The 22,587-nt window shown below is 30.4% G+C and overlaps 1 protein-coding gene across 2 annotated transcripts in view; it reads right to left on the minus strand.

Annotated features, from left to right (window-relative positions):
* The window catches only part of LOC107436415 (protein croquemort), a 71,043-nt gene extending 58,823 nt beyond the window's left edge, over nucleotides 1–12,220 (minus strand). For both annotated transcript variants that reach the window (XR_015428517.1, XM_087149346.1), the window contains exons 1-3: nucleotides 11,806–12,220; nucleotides 5,277–5,437; nucleotides 1,958–2,099 (exon numbers count right to left, since the gene is read on the minus strand). Coding sequence is in view for 1 of the 2 variants with exons in the window: in XM_087149346.1 (XP_087005472.1) it covers nucleotides 1,958–2,099; nucleotides 5,277–5,437; nucleotides 11,806–11,925 (423 nt within the window). In the remaining variant the exon portion in view is untranslated. The remainder of the gene's footprint in view (nucleotides 1–1,957; nucleotides 2,100–5,276; nucleotides 5,438–11,805) is intronic.
* Nucleotides 12,221–22,587: the final 10,367 nt, after the last annotated feature.

The following is a 22,587-nucleotide window of genomic DNA, read 5'->3' on the forward strand; positions in this document are numbered from 1 at the left end:
ACAAAAGTAAAATCATTTTCTCCTTTTTAGTCTACTACAGGGTGCATAGCCACATCTTTCAACCAGGGTTGGCAAGTTTTTGACACATGACGGTTTTTACCGGTTTATACCATGGTTTTTACCGTCATGTCAAAAACCACTCTGTCAAAAACGTCAGAAACTGTCAAAAACCCATTGTTTTGATAAAACTGTATTATAATTTGAGTTTAACTGCTTGTGATTTAAAATTAATTCTTTTTTGGGCAATAAAATTAGAAAAAAAGTTGTTAAAAGATATTTAACCCTTTCGCGACGCAAAGCGCGCTTACCGCTGAGGCCGGCAGTCTCTCTAGCGTGTGTCTCCCCAGGGCCGGAGGGTTTTTTGATGTTAAGCCTAATTCCATGAAATTACCGAAATATCAGCGCGTTGTTTAATATTGTTCTATAGAGTATTTAAGTGACATATGCTTTATATATATTTCTATGGATACTTTATTTACTTAAGTTATTTCTTGTTTAAATGTAATATAAATATTAATAAGTTTAAATATTTTGCATAATTTCCTCTATTTCCAGCTCAGTTAAAAATTTTCGACGCTTCGACATTCTAACGGTAAAAAGAAAAAAAATTCAAGCCTACAAGATCTAATTATCCACTAAAAACTAATCCGAAAATCGAAAGTAGCGAGAGATAAAAAAAACTCCCTTACTTACTGTAAATAAATATCACGTGCTAATTTAAAGAGCCCTCATAAAACATTCCCCCCTCCACTCCTTCCCCTAAAAACCACGTGAATGTACTTTCATCTTGAGTAGAAGGTCAAATCTACATGTATCTGAAACCATATGGACATACAATGCCATCTTTTGGAAGAAATTTCATTTTTTAAAACGTTCCGAAACGCTGGCACAAATAAGTGACGGTCGGGGGTGAACGAGAAAACTCTCTGACACGCGGGTGTGTCGCCCGGGAAGTGAGCGCGTTTCTTGCTGTCACATATATGTGACAGTCGGCTCGAAAGGGTTAAGAACAGATTTTTGCACTTTTCCAACATGATTATATCAAATCATACTATTTGAAGTAAAATATTAGGATACTAAACAAAATTTTCAACATTTCCAAGCATCATTTTGTTTGGCATATTACATTACTGAAGAATGTCAAGTCATTCCTGACTTAGAGTTTGTTAGTAGTTACAAGTTTTGAAAGTTTTGTTTAGCTTATTTCTAATATTTAAGAAATGCCAAATTTTAAATTCTTCTTTTTAGTTCTTGAATTTATTAATAGTTCCAAGTTTTTTTGTTTGTTTGTTTATTTCTAACAATTAAGAAGAGCAAAATTTTGAATCCTTTGCAAATCAAGCTATAATGATAAAAGTTAAGTATCACTATTTTCAATAAGTATATTACAATATTTCTGTATGAATGTATATCCTTCTATAGGAATACATGTATATAGTTGCAAAATCAATAGCAATCATTTACAACATTCATTTATAAAGGCAATTAAATGAAAATAATATATTGTCCGCTATATGCCAAAAATTAAAGAAAACAGTCAGTTTTTGACGGTTTTTACCAGTAAAAACACGGTTTTTTACCATTGTCATGTCAAAAACCAGTTTTTGATGGCAAAAACCCGTTTTTGACGGCATAAAACCTAACCCTGCTTTCAACAAAAAATAAGCACCTTTTAAGCACTCAAAAAATATTTTGAAGTACTATATACATTAACAAAATGCAAAATAATTTTCAAAGACTTTATGTGATCGCAATAAGATAACTAGTTTCTGACAGAGAACTGTAATTTTGTACTGGGAAAAACACTACAATTATTCCTAAAAAGTATCCTAACAAATAAATAATTCAATAATTCAGTAACAGAACAGTCACAGATTAGTTATCCAGTCAAAACCACAAATCAGTACATCCATTTTCTTAACAATGCAAAGGAAAAGTGAATGAAAGATATTCTTACAGCTAAAGGCACATTGACTGTCGTTATAAGATCATCCAAGGAACCAGATGTCATACTAGGTTCAAAGTACCACCTCTTAATTTGAAAATAGGATACTGTCCCATTTGGATGCCACGTTATGTTCACTTTCTCACGAGTCTCCCTAAAAAGAAGGGGAAAAAAAACTTTTCATCAATGGAATCGGTATTTTTCATAAAAAGACTGAATGAAATTTATTAGAGTCTGTCTGATATATTAAAATACTGAAGTTAAATATTTATACACCCTATGTTTCTGTTTTAGGTTAAATTTTTTACTAACTTTTGATTGTCTACAGAATTGGGTAGTTTGAAAGCTGCAGATGAGAGATTTCTAAAGATAATTAGCAGAAAAAATTAAAAGATAAACACAAGAGTTTTACGATAATAACTCGTTTCATTTTACAAACTATCAGGGCCCGCGCTTAGGACTTCCAATTATTAGTCAGTAAATTAGTAAAATATCAAAAGTATTAGTAAAATTTCAACAGTCTCTGACAAAGGCAAATCTTTTTTTTATGATAATTTTTTTCCCCATAGAAAACTTCAAATTAAAATACAAATTTATGATAAATTGAACTATTTTATAAAATGCAAATCCAGAGTCATTTTACAGTTGGTAGGTAGGTAGTTTATTTACTTTGCACTAGAGCTGCACAATGGTCTATTGTCGACGGTTTGGGATATTTTATGTAAATATATAGTGAAAGGATTGAAATCTGAGTGAAAGAACTTGAAATGTATCACTTGAGAGAATTGATACTTGATGGGCTTGGCTTACCCAAAATAGAATGGAAAGAACAGTTGTTAACAACTTGCGGAAACATTGCAAGTACACAATTTCGACAACCGATCAGGATCGAGACACTCACACTACGTCGATTGCGGATATCCTATTTTAAATGAATCATTATAAAATTTAAACTACTACTCATCTCATTTAAATAAAAATTAACAGAATTATTGCAGAAAGCTGATTTCTAACATAATTAATCATAGAAAAACCACACACATATTCTTTCCTTAAAAAATTCTGCACTATTTATCACATTTAATGACGTGGTTTTATAATTATTATTTTTAAAATGCTTAAAAAATCAAAAAAAAATCACACATTATAGAGAATTATTTGCTAAAAACAGTTTGTTTTAAAAAAAATCAGTATTTGCAAACTATACAATTTATATTTCCAAATTTATTTCAGTTATTGTTCTTTTATATCAGAAGTGTCATTTTTAAAATAACAACCATGGAATTTTTATCCATGACAGAATGAATATGCCTTGCTTACTCTAATAACGGAAAGCCACAAGCAAGGACAAGATAATAAATAAAAAAGAGGAATTATTTCAGCTTTAACAACTGTGTTGGTTATGTGCAACATGAAATAAAAGAAAATTATAAAAATGCAGTATTTTACGACCATTAACTCTGTCATGAAATCTCCTTCTCTCAATCATTCAAAATTGATAGAAGAGTGAAATAATTCTTTTGGGCAATATTTTATTCTGTAACAGTCGTTGAACGGCCGACCCAAGCTTCGGATTTTCGAATACTCCTGTTCGACTCCGTAGCCTTGTCAATTTGAACCCAATCCAGAAGACTCCTGGATCAAGTAGTCGGAGATATTTGCCTTCGTGGAGGACTTCTTGATGGAACTAACCCGCATTAGCATTACACGGAGAAGATGACCTCGAGAACATCCCACGGTTAGTGTTACGGCAAGAGGACAAACCCAAGGTTCGAATACCACTGAGGATATTTCACGTCAGAACTGTGGTCGGTGCAGGACGAAAGCGGAATTCGTATCCACCAGCTGTGGCTGGGATTCGAACCCGCAGCACTTCAATAGAAGGCAATTAATTAGCCAATTTTAAATTTAAAGTTACAATCTCTCGGAGTTTTTCAGGGCTCAAATCTTGCAATCCAAAGAACCTTATTCATAGTCTTTCCAACTGTCTAAAAATTAATTATTGCAAATATTCTATTGCGAGCATATAGCACCTAATTTAACAAAAAGGAACTTTTACATGTCAGTCAACAGTAAGCACTGGGCTTCTTCGGTTTACGAACATAAGACCCGTGTCTAAGTCCAGGTGCACCCAGTTGCTTGTAATCTCCTCTGGTTAGCCTGATGTCAAGGGAACTCTAACGCATGATGCGTCCACCACCAAGGGTATTTCACATCAGCACCGTTGTAGGTATAAGCCGAATGCGGATTCGTATGGACCAGCCATCACAGGGATTTGAACCTGGTAGGCAAATGCTCTATCCCCTGAGCCATCGCGACTCAGAAGATATTGTTGAAAATGCTTGAAGGTTAACTTTGCTATAAGAATCATCTGTAACTGAGAGAGTCAACATATAACTGGTGTAAAGGGGAGTTGGTCAAACAACCCAATTCCTCAGAAGATTTAACGACATCTGATTTATCCTTGATCACCAATTCTTTTTATTAACTGCAAGAAAATCAGACTCCTCCGGTTTAACTGCACCCTTCCCCGCTTCCTCGTACCAGTGGGTCTAAAAAGCAATAGCATTTTTTATTGTCATCACTCATTAGAATCACGCAGGCCATTCATTCGATTTATTTTTATGTATTTCATAATATCGGATTGTTTATAAAACTTGTACAGTTCAAAGTTAAACCTCCTTCTCCAGTTATTGTTTCCATTTACACCACCAAGTATACTGAGCGAAATATTTCTCTCAAATATTGCCATACAATTTTCCTGCAGTTTTGTCATTGTCAAAGCTTCAGAAGCATATGTCAAGACCAGCCTGACAAGTCGTTGAGCCATTGAGTAGGTGGTCTACCTCTAGTGCGGGACCCCTGAGGGTGCTTGAAGGTGGCAATTTTTACAGGGCTATCTTCAGAGCCTCTCCATATATGGCCGAGCCATCTTAGTCGGTTGCTTCGGATTATCTGCATAATTTGAGGATGTTTATAGAGCCCATAAAGTTCAAAGTTGTACCGTGTTCGCCAACATCCCCCCTCTGGTATGGCACCAAAGATAGTTCTAAGTATCTTTCTTTCAAATGTTTCTATCGGGAGTTGGACGTCAAGGTCAGAGTTCTTAAAAAATTAAGAACTCTGTTTATCTAAAAAGAAACCTAGATTTAATAAATCTCCTCAGCACATAGACATCCTATTTGGCAGATAGAGACAGTTTTTTTATTATTTCATTTCGGGAGACATCCTGTCATCAATGGTAATAATTGATAATTAGACATAATAACGACCAAAAATGATTAGTTACAATATACAAATAAATATGATAAAAATTTCATAATATAATTACCTAAATGTATAAGGCCCAAGTTCCTGTACAAAAGGTTTTGCTTTATGCTCTAAAATGTCTTTGGTATTAGTTATATTAAAAAAATAAAATTTACTGTATATAGGTACAGGTATCACTCGCCAAAATTCATAAGGCTCAGCTTCAGGCGACAGTATAAGATTCTAAAAAAAAAATTTGTAAGATGTTAAAAAAAATTTTTTAAGCATGAAACAATATCTCTAGCATTAAATTTAAATGAGCACACAAAGATCAACATTAATAAAAAATTAACAACATAACTCTTTCTTAGTTTTTTTTATTAACTAAAAGCAGGGTGCATAGCCAAATTTTGCAATAAAAATAAGCACCTTTTAAGCACTTAACAAAAGTTTTCAAGCACTAAAAAATTCACATTTAAGCAATGAAATAAAAAAGTAATCGAGCACATATAAAAAATTAATGTGCATGCGCATTTTTGCCAGCTCTTGTATTCGTTTTTTGCAGTCCATACGGGGTTAAAAATACATTTCCCCATTTTTTATATTATTGAAAAACAAAAACTTTTTATAAACATTTTTAGCATTAAAAAAAAAAACCCAAAAGAAATGGACGTAAATTGAAACAATCGGTACTTTCCTTAATCGCTGGTCCAATCTAAATGAATTCAACTTGACCCTGAACTCAGAACAAAAGTGCCCTCACCCCCTACATCAAAAAAATGGTAGAAGTAAAATAAAATGAACAAGAATAAAATTAAAATGAATTAAAAATAAAAACTTTTCATAAAGATCTGATAATCTCTATCCGAATTGGTGGACTCTGGTTTCGGTTTCATGTGTGCGCGCATGCGCAATTCACAGCGTGGGTAAGACATAAGTCGGCGTTAACGATTACGTAGCAAACTCCCCATTTTTACTGAAATCCATGGGGTCCACCAGATATCTTTGAAGGAAAAAAAAAATCATTCATAAAAAAAAGCACTTTTTAAAAACACCAGATGCCCCCCAAACCGAAATCCCCCCCAAAAGCCCCTATAAGTACTTTTTAAAAAGCTATGCACCCTGTTTAGATATAAAATCAAGAATTGCAATTTTTATGTCCTTAGTTATAATAATCATGAAATTTTACTACAATAATAATAATGAATTTTTATAGTAATAATAATGTAGTTATTGTTGTAGTTCATTTACGTTGCACTAGAGCTGTACAATGGGCTATTGGGAAACATCTCTGAGGATGATCGGTAGACATGCCATCGCAATTTAAATCCTCTGCAGAGGGGATGGCACACCCGCTTCAGTGGCCCGACGACCAGCACACGAAGTCGAGCACTTCAAGGTAGAACAGTTTAATGAGGACCATTACAGCACAACCTCGGTCCCAACACAGACTGATACAAGTGGTCACCCACCCGCACACTGACCGCAGCCAGTGATGCTTGACTTCGGTGCTCTACTGGGAACCGTATCTTACAGATCAGTCCACTGCGGGACCTAATAATACTATAATAATGAAACTGCAATAAAATTTCAATATAGTCTTTATTTGTGAACGCTTTTTATGACACTTTCTATATGCCATATCACGTCAAAGTTTTCTTAAAATAAACTTTAAAAAAATAATCCCATTATTGCTGATAGAATGAGAATTTGGAAATAAAAACATGATGTATAACTTTATCTCAGTCACATTTTATATTTTTATTCTAAATAAAACATTCATAATGTTCATTTCTTTTTCTTATATGCATAATAATACCCATTTAATTTAACAAACAAAATATATATATATATATTTGTGGAGAATTGATTAAAAAAATAAGAAAACCTATAAAAGTCAGCAGCCTAAACTTAGTCAGCAGCCTATTTCTTAAATTTTTTCCATCAAAGAGCAACTCTTAAATTAATTCAAACTGAAACACTAAATTATTTCTTGCAATTATATACTGTTTTTATAAAATACAATGATTAAATAACATTGACAATACAAGACAGCTTTACATTCGACATCATCATATGATTTGAGACGTGATCTACTTCAGCAGTCAGTGTCAAACGGAGATCTCAATTTAACAAAAGAGAGATCAGTTTCAAACTATGAAGTAATATCTGATGCTTAATCCAAGCAACCATTTATTTTTCTGTGATTTCAGAGACTATGATTTACAGGGACAGTGGAACAGGGGGGCTCCCTTACATTTTATAACTCAGCCCCTTTTGAGATTACAATTTTTCACTTAGTATAGGGGTACACAACCTGTGGGAGCTCCTGAACGCAATGAATTTTTTTATTTAAAATAATAAACATAAAATGACAGCATATTTTATAATTATTTTTTCCATTCTTCAGGGTGCATAACCAAATCTCTCAGCAAAAAATAAGCACCTTTAACAGGGTGCATAGCGAAATTATTCAACAAAAAATAAGCACCTTTTAAGCACTTTTCAAGCACACAAAAAATATTTGTAAACACTTTAAAAAAACATCATAATTAGGCAGGGCTGGAAAGTTTTTGACAATTGTCAAAAATCATCAAAATTTTGAGTCATGTAAAACGAATGTTGTTTTCATACTGACAAGACGCAGAAATAGATTGGGGTTGAATTAATAGTGAAAATGTTGAATAGAACAACATGAACTGCGTCTTTTTGAATAATTCGAAGCGAAAATCAACATAGTAAAAGAAAAATCTCATTTTGATGGTAGATCATGATACGGAAATCTCCCCTAATCATTTTTATGCCTATTTCCACTTCTGTTGCTACAAGGTATCTGCGAACCTGGAAAGTCATGAATTTTGGTATTGAACAAAATTTGCCATAAAATGCCATCTCAAAATGAAGCACTTTTAAAAAACACCCGATGAAAAATATACCTTTAAGGGCTTTAAAAAACTAAAATTGAAAATAAGCACCTTTAAGCACTTTTTAAAAAAGCTACGCACCCTGAACTAGTTTCTGACAAAGAACTCTTTTCTCGATTATATTAGTCACCATAAAGAGAAATCGAGAGATTTTTCGGTTCGATTTCAGGGACAGGAAAATTAAACCCTGAAATTGAGAATATCTTGCAAAATGCAGCACACCGAACCCAGCTCAGCACCCTGCAGAATCCAAAGTATTTATCAAACGTATAAAATTATTGGAGTTTTTAAACGCTATGGTCCGAATGTAAGCCAAAATGGATTGTGGTCGAATGAATTGTTAAATAGAACAATGTGAAAAGCACACTTTTGCATAATCGACATGGCAAAGAAAAAATTCTTATTTTCCAAAAAGGAAAATTAAGCACATTTTAAAAACACCCCATGAAAAAAGCACCTTTAAGGGCTTTTAAAAGAACAAACATTGAAAATAGGCACCTTCAAGCACTTTTTAAAAAAGGCTATGTACCATGTTCTTAGCATAAAGCGTTTCTTTAGAACTTTATTAAATGAATCAGGTTTGGCACAATTTAAACAACAATTAGGCATAACAGGCGCAGAGTCTATGTTCCACATCACAAAATGATTGAGGCCTATCATAACCTCTAAAATGGAAGAGAAAAACCCCATTTATGCTTGATATTTGTATTTGTGAATTATGAAAATAAAAACAATTTTTCTAAGTAGTAATGTAGAGTAAGATGAAGCAATTTATTTCTGTTTAATATTTTATTATTAAATAGTTTTGTTAAATTAGAAATATATATATATATTTTATAGTTTTTTTCTCTTCCCTTTCAAAAATTTCACTTCACACCTTGTTGACTAGTAAACTGTTTCTCTCGAAATTTAAGCCCCCTTTCCCAAAAAATTATTTCAAACTAATGTGATCGAATTTGTGCTATGTTTCAGACAACTGCAATGGTAGAAAAGGGGAAATTTCCGTATCGTGATCTCTGCAGGGTTGCAAAAAACCCACCCGGGTTTTACTGGGTATAACCCACTCTGAAAAACCCGGTAAAACCCCCCCTAAAGTGGGTTTTACTGGGTTTTTCTAAGATTGATTTCTTTTTTCATCCCCTGTTATATTAAAGAGATATTCTATTGAAATATATATGTAATCTATCCTAAAAAAAAATTAACCTACAGTGAAGAAACTAATTGTGTTGGAGACTGGAGAGTCACCTTGCTGGCTAGATTTGACTGTATGGCCATTGATTCGCTTTCTATGCAAATAAAAAATTTTCCCCTAACATTTTTTAAGATTAAAATATAAATAAAAAGTAATCCTGTGTTAAAATAAGTTTCAAATGTGTGACGTATGTGAGTACATATAACATTTTGTATCATGATACATGAAGAAACTTTTTCAGACTTTCACATCAATTTATTTGTATTAATTATCTATATGAAGTCAATTTATAAAATTAAACTTAATTATTAATATTAAAATAAGCTCTTTTAAAATAGGGTACTTATCCCTGCCCTCTCTTTTGAAAACCCTCCCATAAAAACATGAAAAACCCAGAAAAGCCCAATAAAACCCACCCGGGTTGGGTTTTTCGCAACCCTGGATCTCTGGCATAATAATCGCCAAGTCCTGGCAACTTCCAAGCATCAGCCTGCGAGAAACTTACAAAAAAAAAAAAAAACATCACAGAAAGGGACCCACTCGAAAGTTATAACGCACACACCCGCCCACAAAAGTCTACATGTGTTTGTTTTTTCTCTCCACAGATTTGCAAGTTTAAAATCTATTTGTCACCTTGGCGTTTGTAGTTGCAAGGTATCCGCTAAATATTAGATTTTCAAATTCATGATTTTTCATGACTCATTTCAATAATTTTTCATGACTTAACAAAGTTACTATTTTCTCGACAAAAACACAACATAAATTTAAAAAAGCATTATAATAACATTAATTGAAGTGATAGGTGTAACCAAAACTGTTATATTTATGGATTCTAAATTTAAAAAACAAAGTAAAGAAAGAGTTGAAGCAATAAAATAGCTGGGAAAAAAATACAAAAGCAAATATTTTTCTTTTTTTTTCTGCTGCAGAATTATATTCTAAAGATACATTTCTTGTTTATCAGAAAGGAAATAAATACTCCTGAATTTTCTGTTCTCATTTCGAGATTTAAAAAAAATTCGCCAATGACTGGCTTGCTTCAGGTAGAATTTTAAATTGATAAAATAAAAAATAAATAAATAACAAAAATTACGCAATTGCAGGAGTTTAAGAGATAATTCGCTCAAGAAATGATGTTTTTCTATCCTTTTTTGAAAGAACACCATAATTTTAAAAGAACCTGATAAAAACATTTTATATTTTAATAAAATAAGACTGTGAGCAGGGTTTGTTGACTTAAATCAACTAATTTTATATATATATATATATATATATATTGATTTCAAAAGTTAAACAGTATTTTCAATTATTGAAACTTTTATTATTTTCTTTTCTTAGTTATAAAATTTAGGTTTTTCAGCGACCTTTTCCTTTTTTTAAAATTGTTAAAATCATGACATTTTATGGCAAATTTTGTTCAATACCAAAATTCATGACTTTCCAGGTTCGCAGATACCTTGTAGTTAGTGCAACAGATCACGAAGTGGAAATAGCCCTGAAGAAATAGGCATAAAAATGATTAGGGGAGATTTCCGTATCATGATCTACCAAGCAAACTATAATCGCCAAGGTACCAAATAGATTTTAAACTTGATTAAAAAAATATGTAGATGTTAAAATATGTAGATTCTGTCCGGAAGTTGACAAAACTCGGCGATTATTCTGCCACAGATCACGATACAGAAATCTCCCCTCAAGTTGCGGATGACGCAACATCCCAAAAGCCATTTGACAACACATCACGTTGTTGCAACACATCACGATATAAAAATATCCTCCAAAATATGGGGGATATTTCCGTATTGTTATGTTTCGCACCAACTGCAGTCGCCAAAGTACCATATACATTTCAAACTTTCACATTTTTATAAAAAAATATGTAAATGTTTGCCTGGGGTTGTACATTTTGAGTTTGTCCATTTCTGTGATATATTTTTTTTTTTAGTTTCTCGCAGACCACCATCCGGACGTTGCCAAGACATGGCGAATATTCTGCCACAGACTAGGATACAAAACAAGCTTTCAGTAATCTATACAGTTAAAATTAACAACACTTACAAAAATTCTAATTTTAAGAATAAATAGTTAAATTAAATATTAACAGGAATTAATGCCATTTAAAATATTTTATGCTTCACTGAAATCTAACATAAGTATATAAATGAAAGTTTTAAATTGAAATGGATCAATATATGTCTAGTATTCTTTGGTGTAAATTGTGCTTTTTTATTTAAATGTTTAAAAAAATGTTCGATTACAAGAAGCAAAAAAATTAATAATTTCCGTTAAAGAGGAATTCAATCAATAAAATAACTATTTAAAAATGAGATTTCGAACATATATTACACCGAAAATTGCCCACATTCGGAAATAATGAAATTTGAAGAATGTAAACAAACACCCTCCATTGTAAACAAAACAAAAGCACATGATAAATCACTTCCGCCCTAGATGTTCATCATGCGGATATATTTTCACCAAATATTGATACTCACTTCTTCTACTTGCCATTTTAAAATACGAGGGAACATAATATAGGAAAGTAAACCCATGACAGCCATGAGAATTCCCACAGCAACAAGAATAACAGTTTTCGAAACTCTTGAAAGAGCCATTACAAAATCGTGATCGCTGCACAGCGATTTTAGTCTTTAAAACATTGTTACATTCTGGACAACACAATGGAATGTTTAATTGAGGTAAACTCCAAAACTAAAAAGATCGAGCACTTTTCAAGGATAGGCACACTTTACGAAAATCATCATTAATAGGCATTTAAGCAGATAAGCTACCATCTAGCGCGGCTATTGGCCTTGCGATTATTTACAAAAGGTCTCGTGTGTTATGTTAGTCATAAGAAAGAACTGCTATTCCCTACAGTTCCTCGCATTTCGTCGCCAAATCGAGAATCAATCCTCATATTTCCACGAGTTTCGCCAATAGATTGGACGTCACGTGATCAGTTGGGAGCTTTGTTCTCTCTAGACCTTTTCTTAGTAATAAATAAAACGAAAACGTTTTATTTTTAAAAGGCTGTTTTTTGTTTGGGTTATTAAGAGTTTCTCAATTTAATTCAGAGACTCTTCAGGGAAATAAAAATAGATACAAAAGATTAAATTTTTCTTATTATAAATAATTCAACTTATTTTAACGCGATGATTATCTTTCTCTTCTTCTTTTTTTTCCTTTTTTGTTTTTCTTCTGAGTTATATATTCACGGTTACATTAAAATCTAACAATCAATATTGTAAAATTATTTATACTCCAGAAAAAAAATTAGTAATTTTTGTAAAATTGTAAATTTTAAGCAAAACAAAATTGAAAAAAGCGAGAATTTGAATAACTTTATGCTACTAGTTAAGGAAGAAAAAGAAAGAAAAAAAAAAGAAGAAGAAGAAGAAAGAAAACAGAAAACTTATATTTTGTTAATTAAAAAAAATGATCACATGATGAATTGGGGTCACAGTACCCAAAAATTGACCAAAAAATTTTTTTATTGCTTATAGTAAAACTTCAAACTATTTCAAATGCACTGAAAAAAAAACTTCTCTCTATCTATATTTTTAAAAAGTTATGAATGATTTTAGAATGTTCTAATACTGAAACTTGCTCAGCAGACAAACTTTAAAGTGCTTTTTCTCATAGATGATAATTTCGGGTTTTAATCTTAATTAAATTCCTAAGGAATTTTTTCTATTTAAGATAAAGCTTTGAAGTAACCTTTTTTACCTTAAGTATAATACACTTATTTAAACTGCGCATGGAATAAATATTTTATGGGGTATTACAATTTTTACAGCTTGTCATATATACCTAATAAGAATTTTTACCCTTTTTTTCTACTTTTTTACAAAATAATCTACAAAAAATATTCTAATTGATATATCTACAAATGAATGCACAAAATTGTTAAGATGAATAGTGTAAGCACTAAGAAAAAAAAAATTTTGGAAAATATGTAAAAATAAAAAAGCCTTATAAATTTGAAAATTTTGAATTTTTTCAACTTTTTTAAAAAAACTTTAAAAATTTAAGCAGTTTAATTATTTTTTGAAGATAAATTATTGATTATAAGTTAAGTGAGCATGTGAAGCATCCACAAAATGAATGATCATATACCTTTATTTAAAAAAAATTGTTGCAAAGCTACTGTGACCCCTTAATATCTTTTTTAAAAAAATGAAGAAATGAATGATATTAAGAATAAATGAAATCATCCCGAATGAAATAAACTAATGAAGATAACAGATGTAAATAATAATAATTATTATTAGCAGCACTTTTAATACACTGTAAACAAATTACATAAAACCACGAAGTGCTCGCAGACATTTTCACTGGTGGGCCTAACCAGGAAAAAATGTTATTTATGATCGACTATGTTAACGTTCATCTATCAAAGGGTACATCAAGATAAAAACTAGTTAATTAAGGAATTGGTATTTTAATAATCTTAGTGGTAGATAAGCCACAATAATACTTTAAAAATCGGGTGTGAATATTTTTACATGCCTGCAACAGAAATTTTCACAAAAGTAAAGATTTGAATAGTATTTAAGTTTAAAAAAAAAAAATCCCTTATAAAAGTCATACAGTGTTTAAGTACGGTATGAGCACAAAAAAAATTATTTAAATACGTAACTTACACGTTTAATATAAGATAGCAGAGCGATTAATTCAAAGTGATTTAATAAAAAAACATCATTTACCATCCCTGGCCAAATTATTCGACGCACAATGAGATTTTATGTAATACATATCTTAATTACATATCAGCTGTTACTATACTGCCTTATTGTTCTTATGCTGCTGAAACCGGTTTGCACTTGCTTACGTTCCTGTATCAATGGGTTAACATTGTCATGCAATACGTTAAAAATAAATACAAATGGGAAGTATATAAAGAATCTCCCGAATTAAAACCCATTACATGTTTGTTTAAATATTAAAGTATTGTATATAAACTCGTGCAAAACATGCGATTATTAAAACACTACAGTGTGTCGAATAATTGGGTCAAATTATTATACTATGCTAATATACCTGATGTTATAAATATTCTATATTTATATAATATATCGTCTCATTTTTTTCAATTGTCGAGTTTATATTATATATCGTCTCGCTATCGTCACTAACGAAGTGCAAGCCGCAGAAAAGCAATAAAGCTGTATAGTATTGGCTGATAATTAAGATTTTACATAGAATTTCTTTGAGCGCCAAATAATTTCGCCAGGGACTCTGTAAAATTGTTTAGAATAAAAAAATTATAACATTTAAAAGCCAGACAGAAATTTTAATTTATTGAGTTTTCCAGGAAGTTTGCAAATGCACACTCTTGGATGCTTATTATTAATAATTGATATTATTAATAATAATGAGAAACCCCTTAATTAAGGGGTTTCTCATTCCTGATTCGCATCAGTCAATAAAATAACAACTCACCCACAAAACAGCATTTTTTTTCTTCTCTCTTTTCATTTAAAAGTATTCTTTTTTTTGGGAGGGGGGGGATGAAATATGAGATTCAAATTATTTTTTCATGTATAAATTAATTTAAATAAGTTAAACTGTGAAACTAGAATTTGCGCATTACTCAGAGACCGATCAAGACAGGCCCAAGGCCCACAAAAGTTTCCGGGCCCCTAACAAAATGTTTTGAGATTTAATTTCTGAAGAGCAGTCCTAACAATAAGAAGAATTTTTTGAACTGAATGGTTCAAGAAAAACATTCTAAAAAATTTTGAAAGCAGACAATTGAAGATTATTTTTCTAAGATAAAGTTTGCGCATCTAAATATTAAAGAAAAATATAAAATGTTGTGTGAAAATAAAAACAATTTGATGACCACAAACAATTGAAATCAGTGATTTTTGCTGAAAGTCAATGATTAGCTGAATTAAATATTGTGGCGTTCCCCATCTACAGCTACACATATTTGTTAAGAATAAGTTTTTAGTTCTCGTTGACACTAATCGTTAGAGCCCGGATTTTGATGACCTAAAAAATCTCAATTAATGCCCTTAAAAAGTGCAAAAAATGCCCTTATGAACTGCAAAAAATGCCCTTAAAAGTGCAAAAAATGCCCTTAAAATGCGAAAATTGCGCTAAAAATGCCTTATGACATGACTTAAATAGAAGTAAAAATATTGAACTAAAACAATGTTTTACTCTTTAAAATTATTATGAGTCGTTTCAAAAATATAAAGCAATGCAATACTTGTTCTACGTTCATTAAAGTTTGAAAAATATGTTTCACATCCTAAAATAGCAAAAAAAAAGGAAAATATATTGACTCCAAAACATTTTCATTTTGTATAGAAACTTAAATGAATATAACAACTTCCATCTCATAATATTACTAAATATCAGAATTACAGTGGATTATTAATTTTTTTTTTAAAATTTTGAAATGTAAACGAGCGTCTCTTGTCTGAAAGCAAATTTTTTATACCAGGAGAAGCTTCTTTCAACGTCTACTGATGTTATTGGTGCGTACTTGAAAAGGACGGTCACACTTACTGACAATTCTTCTTCAATTTGAAAAGATGTTGCTTCACCTTTTAATATCCTAGAGATTTTCTTCATTGTTTGGAAGCCAGTGTAATAATAAAAAATTAGAAAAATTAGAAAAAAATTAAAAAAAAATTTAAAAAATGCTTTAAAATGCAAAATACGCCCCAAAATTTAAAGAAAATGCCCTATAAATCTCAAAAAATGCTCTAAAGGACAAAAAATGTCCAAAAATGCAAAAAAATGCAAATGTCATCAAAATCCGGGCCTTACGAATCATTTATAAGAGACTTTGCGAATATGCATTCTCGTTGCATTTGCTTAAGCCATTGGAGTAAAATTTGCACCCATTAAAATTCAGCCTTACTTTCGAATTTGATTAGTGCAATGTTTACACGAGTTTCGTTTATCACGCGATATGACGAAAATTTGAAATAAAAAAATTCTTTTTTTTTGAGAAAAACTAATTCTTTCAGTATTTAAAAAAAAATGTAATAGTGTGAACTGTTTACTAATTTTAGACACCCCCAGAAAGTGTGGGCACTAGGCCCGTGCCTATGGGGCCTAGGCAATAATCAGGCTCTGGCATTACTCGAGTTTCATTTTTATTATATTTACGAGAAAACCCAACTAAAATAAAAATCTCGCCATTGCTTTAGAGCTCAGTAAGCAGAAATGATATACTTTTCACACGTGTAAAACATGCTTTTTTTTAAAGTTTAAATGCATGCATTAATGAAGGAAAGAAAAAGAGCAATAGAAAAAATATAAGGAACAGATAAAAGAATCAGTAAGATTTAAAAATTTTATGGAAAGAAAGTAAAAAAATTTCAATAATATCAAATAAATAAATAATATCTAAAGAAACTAGATGTATACTAAGTAACACGTTGATTCCCCCCCCCCCCCATATAAAAATATATGGAGATAAAAATGTAAGAAAAAAACTAACATCTGATTTAAGGTTCACTCTGAAAATTCCCTTTTATCGTATCAAATTATTCACGAATAAATATTAAAATGAAAAAAAGAGGGGGGGGACGTCATTTTATGAAATACCAGCAATAAAAACAGAAAAAAGCTCTGAAACAAATTTCCTTTCTTAATTCTATTTAAAAAAAAAACTTGAAACGAGTGTTGAATCGCCGAATCAAGTCCTCATTGGAATTTTATTTATTTTGTTTTGTAAATATCCCTTATCGTAAAAGTTAAATAAATAAAATTAACTGACCACCGTTGTTTCAGAAACTTCGCCGCTGTGTGTTGAATCAAACTAAGATAAGCACTGTTTTCACACGCATTAAATGTTATTTTTGACCTTTAAGATAAAAGGTTTACACTAAAAAGTACGTTTCATCGATATATATATATATATATATATATATATATATATATATATATATATATATATATATATATATATATATATATATATATATATATATATATATATATATATATATATCGATGAAACGTACTTTTTAGTGTAAACCTTTTATCTTTTATCTTTATTATAAATATATATATATATATATATATATATATATATATATTATAATATATATATACATATATATATATATATATATATATATATATATATATTATAATATATATATACATATATATATATATATATATATATATATATATATATATATATATATATATATATATATATATATATATATATATATATATATATATATATATATATATCGATGACACGTACTTTTTAGTGTAAACCTTTTATCTTAAAGGTCAAAAATAACATTTAATGCGTGTGAAAACAGTGCTTATATATATATATATATATATATATATATATATATATATATATATATATATATATATATATATATATATATATATATATATATATATATATATATATATATATATATATATATATATATATATATATATATATATATATATATATATATATATATATATATATATATATATATATATATATATCGATGAAACGTACTTTTTAGTGTAAACCTTTTATCTTAAAGGTCAAAAATAACATTTAATGCGTGTGAAAACAGTGCTTATATATATATATATATATATATATATATATATATATATATATATATATATATATATATATATATATATATATATATATATATATATATATATATATATATATATATATATATATATATATATATATATATATATATATATATATATATATATATATATATATATATATATATATATATATATATATATATATATATATATATATATATATATATATATATATATATATATATATATATATATATATATATATATATATATATATATCGATGACACGTACTTTTTAGTGTAAACCTTTTATCTTAAAGGTCAAAAATAACATTTAATGCGTGTGAAAACAGTGCTTATATATATATATATATATATATATATATATATATATATATATATATATATATATATATATATATATATATATATATATATATATATATATATATATATTATAATATATATATACATATATATATATATATAGAGTGAAAGCAGAATTAAATTAAATCCGATTTCAAGTTTATATGACAATTTGTTTCAGGGTTATGAGCATTTTCATGCAGCCGTTTATGGTTCACTACTTCAAAAATGTGCGAATTTCGGAATTAGTTTATTTATATAAGATTTTTTTTTTTGCTCCTTTTACAATATTTTCACGAAAATTTAGAATAAAATAAAATAAAATAAAAATAATAAATAAACTAATTTTCCGGGATTTTTCCAGTTTTTAAGCATTATATGAAATTTCTCGAGTAAAAAAAATTATTTTTTGCATGTAGGATCCCGAAAAACTCATTAAATAGTTAATATAATGTAAAAAAATACAAAAGAAAATAATAAATAAAATTTTAAAAATTAATCTCAGCCGGAATTCGAACCTGCACCCCCTCGTTTAAGGCGTAAGACGCTAGTACTCTGTCTTAGTCGTTGAACCACGCTTATACGGCGATCAGGCTACTACATAGCTTCAAGTACCCTCACCCGGTGAGCTAAACAAAAGACCTAATGGACGTTTGCCGCCCCCCTAATAGGTCTATAAAAAATCTTCTTTGCAGGTTGGTTCGGCTCATAGAGGACAACTTTCCGTCCGAGTTTGAAAATTATAGCTTAATATTAAAAGGAGTTAGACGGACTTGAAATTTGAACCATTTCCCGCCATTTTAACTAACGGGGAGAGGGTAATTAAAGCTATGTAGTAGCACGAACGTCGTATAAGCGTGGTCCAACGGCTAAGACCATGCGCTAGTGACTTACGATTAGAGCGTGGGGGACCGGGTTCGAAGCTCGGCTGTGGTCAATTTTTAAAATTTTTTTTCTTTTGTTTATTTTGCATTATATTATTTACTTAACGTGTTTATCGATGTTTTAAGGGATTCTATATATAAAAAATATTTTTTTCTGTTCGGGAAAATTCAAATAATGCTTAAAAACTGGAAAAAACCCGGAAAAGTAGTTTGTTTAAATTATATTATTTTTCTAAACTTGTTTTACGATATATTCACGACAGTTTAGCATAGCAAAGGTGTTCTATGTATAAAACCAATTGTGTTTCTTCGCAGAAGAACGCACAATAGATTAAAAAATTAAAAAAAATAAATTGGCGGGAAAAAGGCTCAAATTTCAAGACCGCCTAACTCCCTTGAATATTAAGCTATAATTTTCAAACTCGGAATAGAAGTAGGCCTCTATGAACCAAACCACCCTACTTAAGTAAATATTTATAGATAGATTAGGGAGGTCGCAGTCACCCCTCATGTCTTTTGTTTAACTAACGGGGAGAGGGTGCTTAAAGCTATGTAGTAGCACGAACGTCGTATAAGCGTGGTCCAATGGCTAAGACCATGCGCTAGTGACTTGCGATTGGAGCGTGGGGGACCGGGTTCGAACCTCGGCTGTGGTCAATTTTTAAATTTTTTTTTCTTTTGTTTATTTGGCATTATATTATTTATTTAACGTGTTTATCGATGTTTTAAGGTATTCTATATAAAAAAAAATATTTTTTTCTGTTCGGGAAAATTCAAATAATGCTTAAAAACTGGAAAAACCCGGAAAAGTAGTTTGTTTAAATTATATTATTTTTCTAAACTTGTTTTACGATATTTTCACGACAGTTTAGCATAGCAAAGGTGTTCTATGTATAAAACCAATTGTCTTTCTTGGCAGAAGAACGCACAATGGATTAAAAAATTAAATAAAATAAATTGGCGGGAAAAAGGCTCAAATTTCAAGACCGCCTAACTCCCTTGAATATTAAGCTATAATTTTCAAACTCGGAATGGAAGTAGGCCTCTATGAACCAAACCACCCTACTTAAGTAAATATTTATAGATAGATTAGGGAGGTCTCAGTCACCCCTCATGTCTTTTGTTTAACTAACGGGGAGAGGGTAATTAAAGCTATGTAGTAGCACGAACGTCGTATAAGCGTGGTCCAATGGCTAAGACCATGCGCTAGTGACTTACGATTGGAGCGTGGGGGACCGGGTTCGAACCTCGGCTGTGGTCAATTTTTAAATTTTTTTTCTTTTGCTTATTTTGCATTATATTATTCATTTAACGTGTTTATCGATGTTTTAAGGGATTCTATATATAAAAAATATTTTTTTCTGCTCGGGAAAATTCAAATAATGCTTAAAAACTGGAAAAAACCCGGAAAAGTAGTTTGTTTAAATTATATTATTTTTCTAAACTTGTTTTACGATATATTCACGACAGTTTAGCATAGCAAAGGTGTTCTATGTATAAAACCAATTGTGTTTCTTTGCAGAAGAACGCACAATAGATTAAAAAATTAAATAAAATAAATTGGCGGGAAAAAGGCTCAGATTTCAAGACCGCCTAACTCCCTTGAATATTAAGCTATAATTTTCAAACTCGGAATGGAAGTAGGCCTCTATGAACCAAACCACCCTACTTAAGTAAATATTTATAGATAGATTAGGGAGGTCGCAGTCACCCCTCATGTCTTTTGTTTAAGTAACGGGGAGAGGGTAATTAAAGCTATGTAGTAGCACGAACGTCGTATAAGCGTGGTATAACGGCTAAGACCATGCGCTAGTGACTTACGATTAGAGCGTGGGGGACCGGGTTCGAATCTCGGCTGTGGTCAATTTTTAAAATTTTTTTTCTTTTGTTTATTTTGCATTATATTATTTATTTAACGTGTTTATCGATGTTTTAAGGGATTCTATATAAAAAAAATATTTTTTTCTGTTCGGGAAAATTCAAATAATGCTTAAAAACAGGAAAAAACCTGGAAAAATAGTTTGTTTAAATTATATTATTTTTCTAAACTTGTTTTACGATATTTTCACGACAGTTTAGCATAGCAAAGGTGTTCTATGCATAAAACCAATTGTCTTTCTTGGCAGAAGAACGCACAATGGATTAAAAAATTAAATAAAATAAATTGGCGGGAAAAAGGCTCAAATTTCAAGACCGCCTAACTCCCTTGAATATTAAGCTATAATTTTCAAACTCGGAATGGAAGTAGGCCTCTATGAACCAAACCACCCTACTTAAGTAAATATTTATAGATAGATTAGGGAGGTCGCAGTCACCCCTCATGTCTTTTGTTTAACTAACGGGGAGAGGGTAATTAAAGCTATGTAGTAGCACGAACGTCGTATAAGCGTGGTATAACGGCTAAGACCATGCGCTAGTGACTTATGATTAGAGCGTGGGGGACCGGGTTCGAACCTCGGCTGTGGTGAATTTTTAAATTTTTTTTTCTTTTGCTTATTTTGCATTATATTATTTATTTAACGTGTTTATCGATATTTTAAGGGATTCTATATATAAAAAATATTTTTTTCTGTTCGGGAAAATTCAAATAATGCTTAAAAACTGGAAAAAACCCGGAAAAGTAGTTTGTTTAAATTATATTATTTTTCTAAACTTGTTTTACGATATTTTCACGACAGTTTAGCATAGCAAAGGTGTTCTATGTATAAAAACCAATTGTCTTTCTTGGCAGAAGAACGCACAATGGATTAAAAAATTAAATAAAATAAATTGGCGGGAAAAAGGCTCAAATTTCAAGACCGCCTAACTCCCTTGAATGTTAAGCTATAATTTTCAAACTCGGAATGGAAGTAGGCCTCTATGAACCAAACCACCCTACTTAAGTAAATATTTATAGATAGATTAGGGAGGTCGCAGTCACCCCTCATGTCTTTTGTTTAACTAGCGGGGAGAGGGTAATTAAAGCTATGTAGTAGCACGAACGTCGTATAAGCGTGGTCCAATGGCTAAGACCATGCGCTAGTGACTTACGATTGGAGCGTGGGGGACCGGGTTCGAACCTCGGCTGTGGTCAATTTTTAAATTTTTTTTTCTTTTACTTATTTTGCATTATATTATTTATTTAACGTGTTTATCGATATTTTAAGGGATTCTATATATAAAAAATATTTTTTTCTGTTCGGGAAAATTCAAATAATGCTTAAAAACTGGAAAAAACCCGGAAAAGTAGTTTGTTTAAATTATATTATTTTTCTAAACTTGTTTTACGATATTTTCACGACAGTTTAGCATAGCAAAGGTGTTCTATGTATAAAACCAATTGTCTTTCTTGGCAGAAGAACCCACAATGGATTAAAAAATTAAATAAAATAAATTGGCGGGAAAAAGGCTCAAATTTCAAGACCGCCTAACTCCCTTGAATGTTAAGCTATAATTTTCAAACTCGGAATGGAAGTAGGCCTCTATGAA

The sequence above is a fragment of the Parasteatoda tepidariorum genome, chromosome 8 (assembly GCF_982258835.1).
Source record: "Parasteatoda tepidariorum strain Cologne lab strain chromosome 8, Ptep-v5.0, whole genome shotgun sequence".
Taxonomy (NCBI): domain Eukaryota; kingdom Metazoa; phylum Arthropoda; class Arachnida; order Araneae; family Theridiidae; genus Parasteatoda; species Parasteatoda tepidariorum.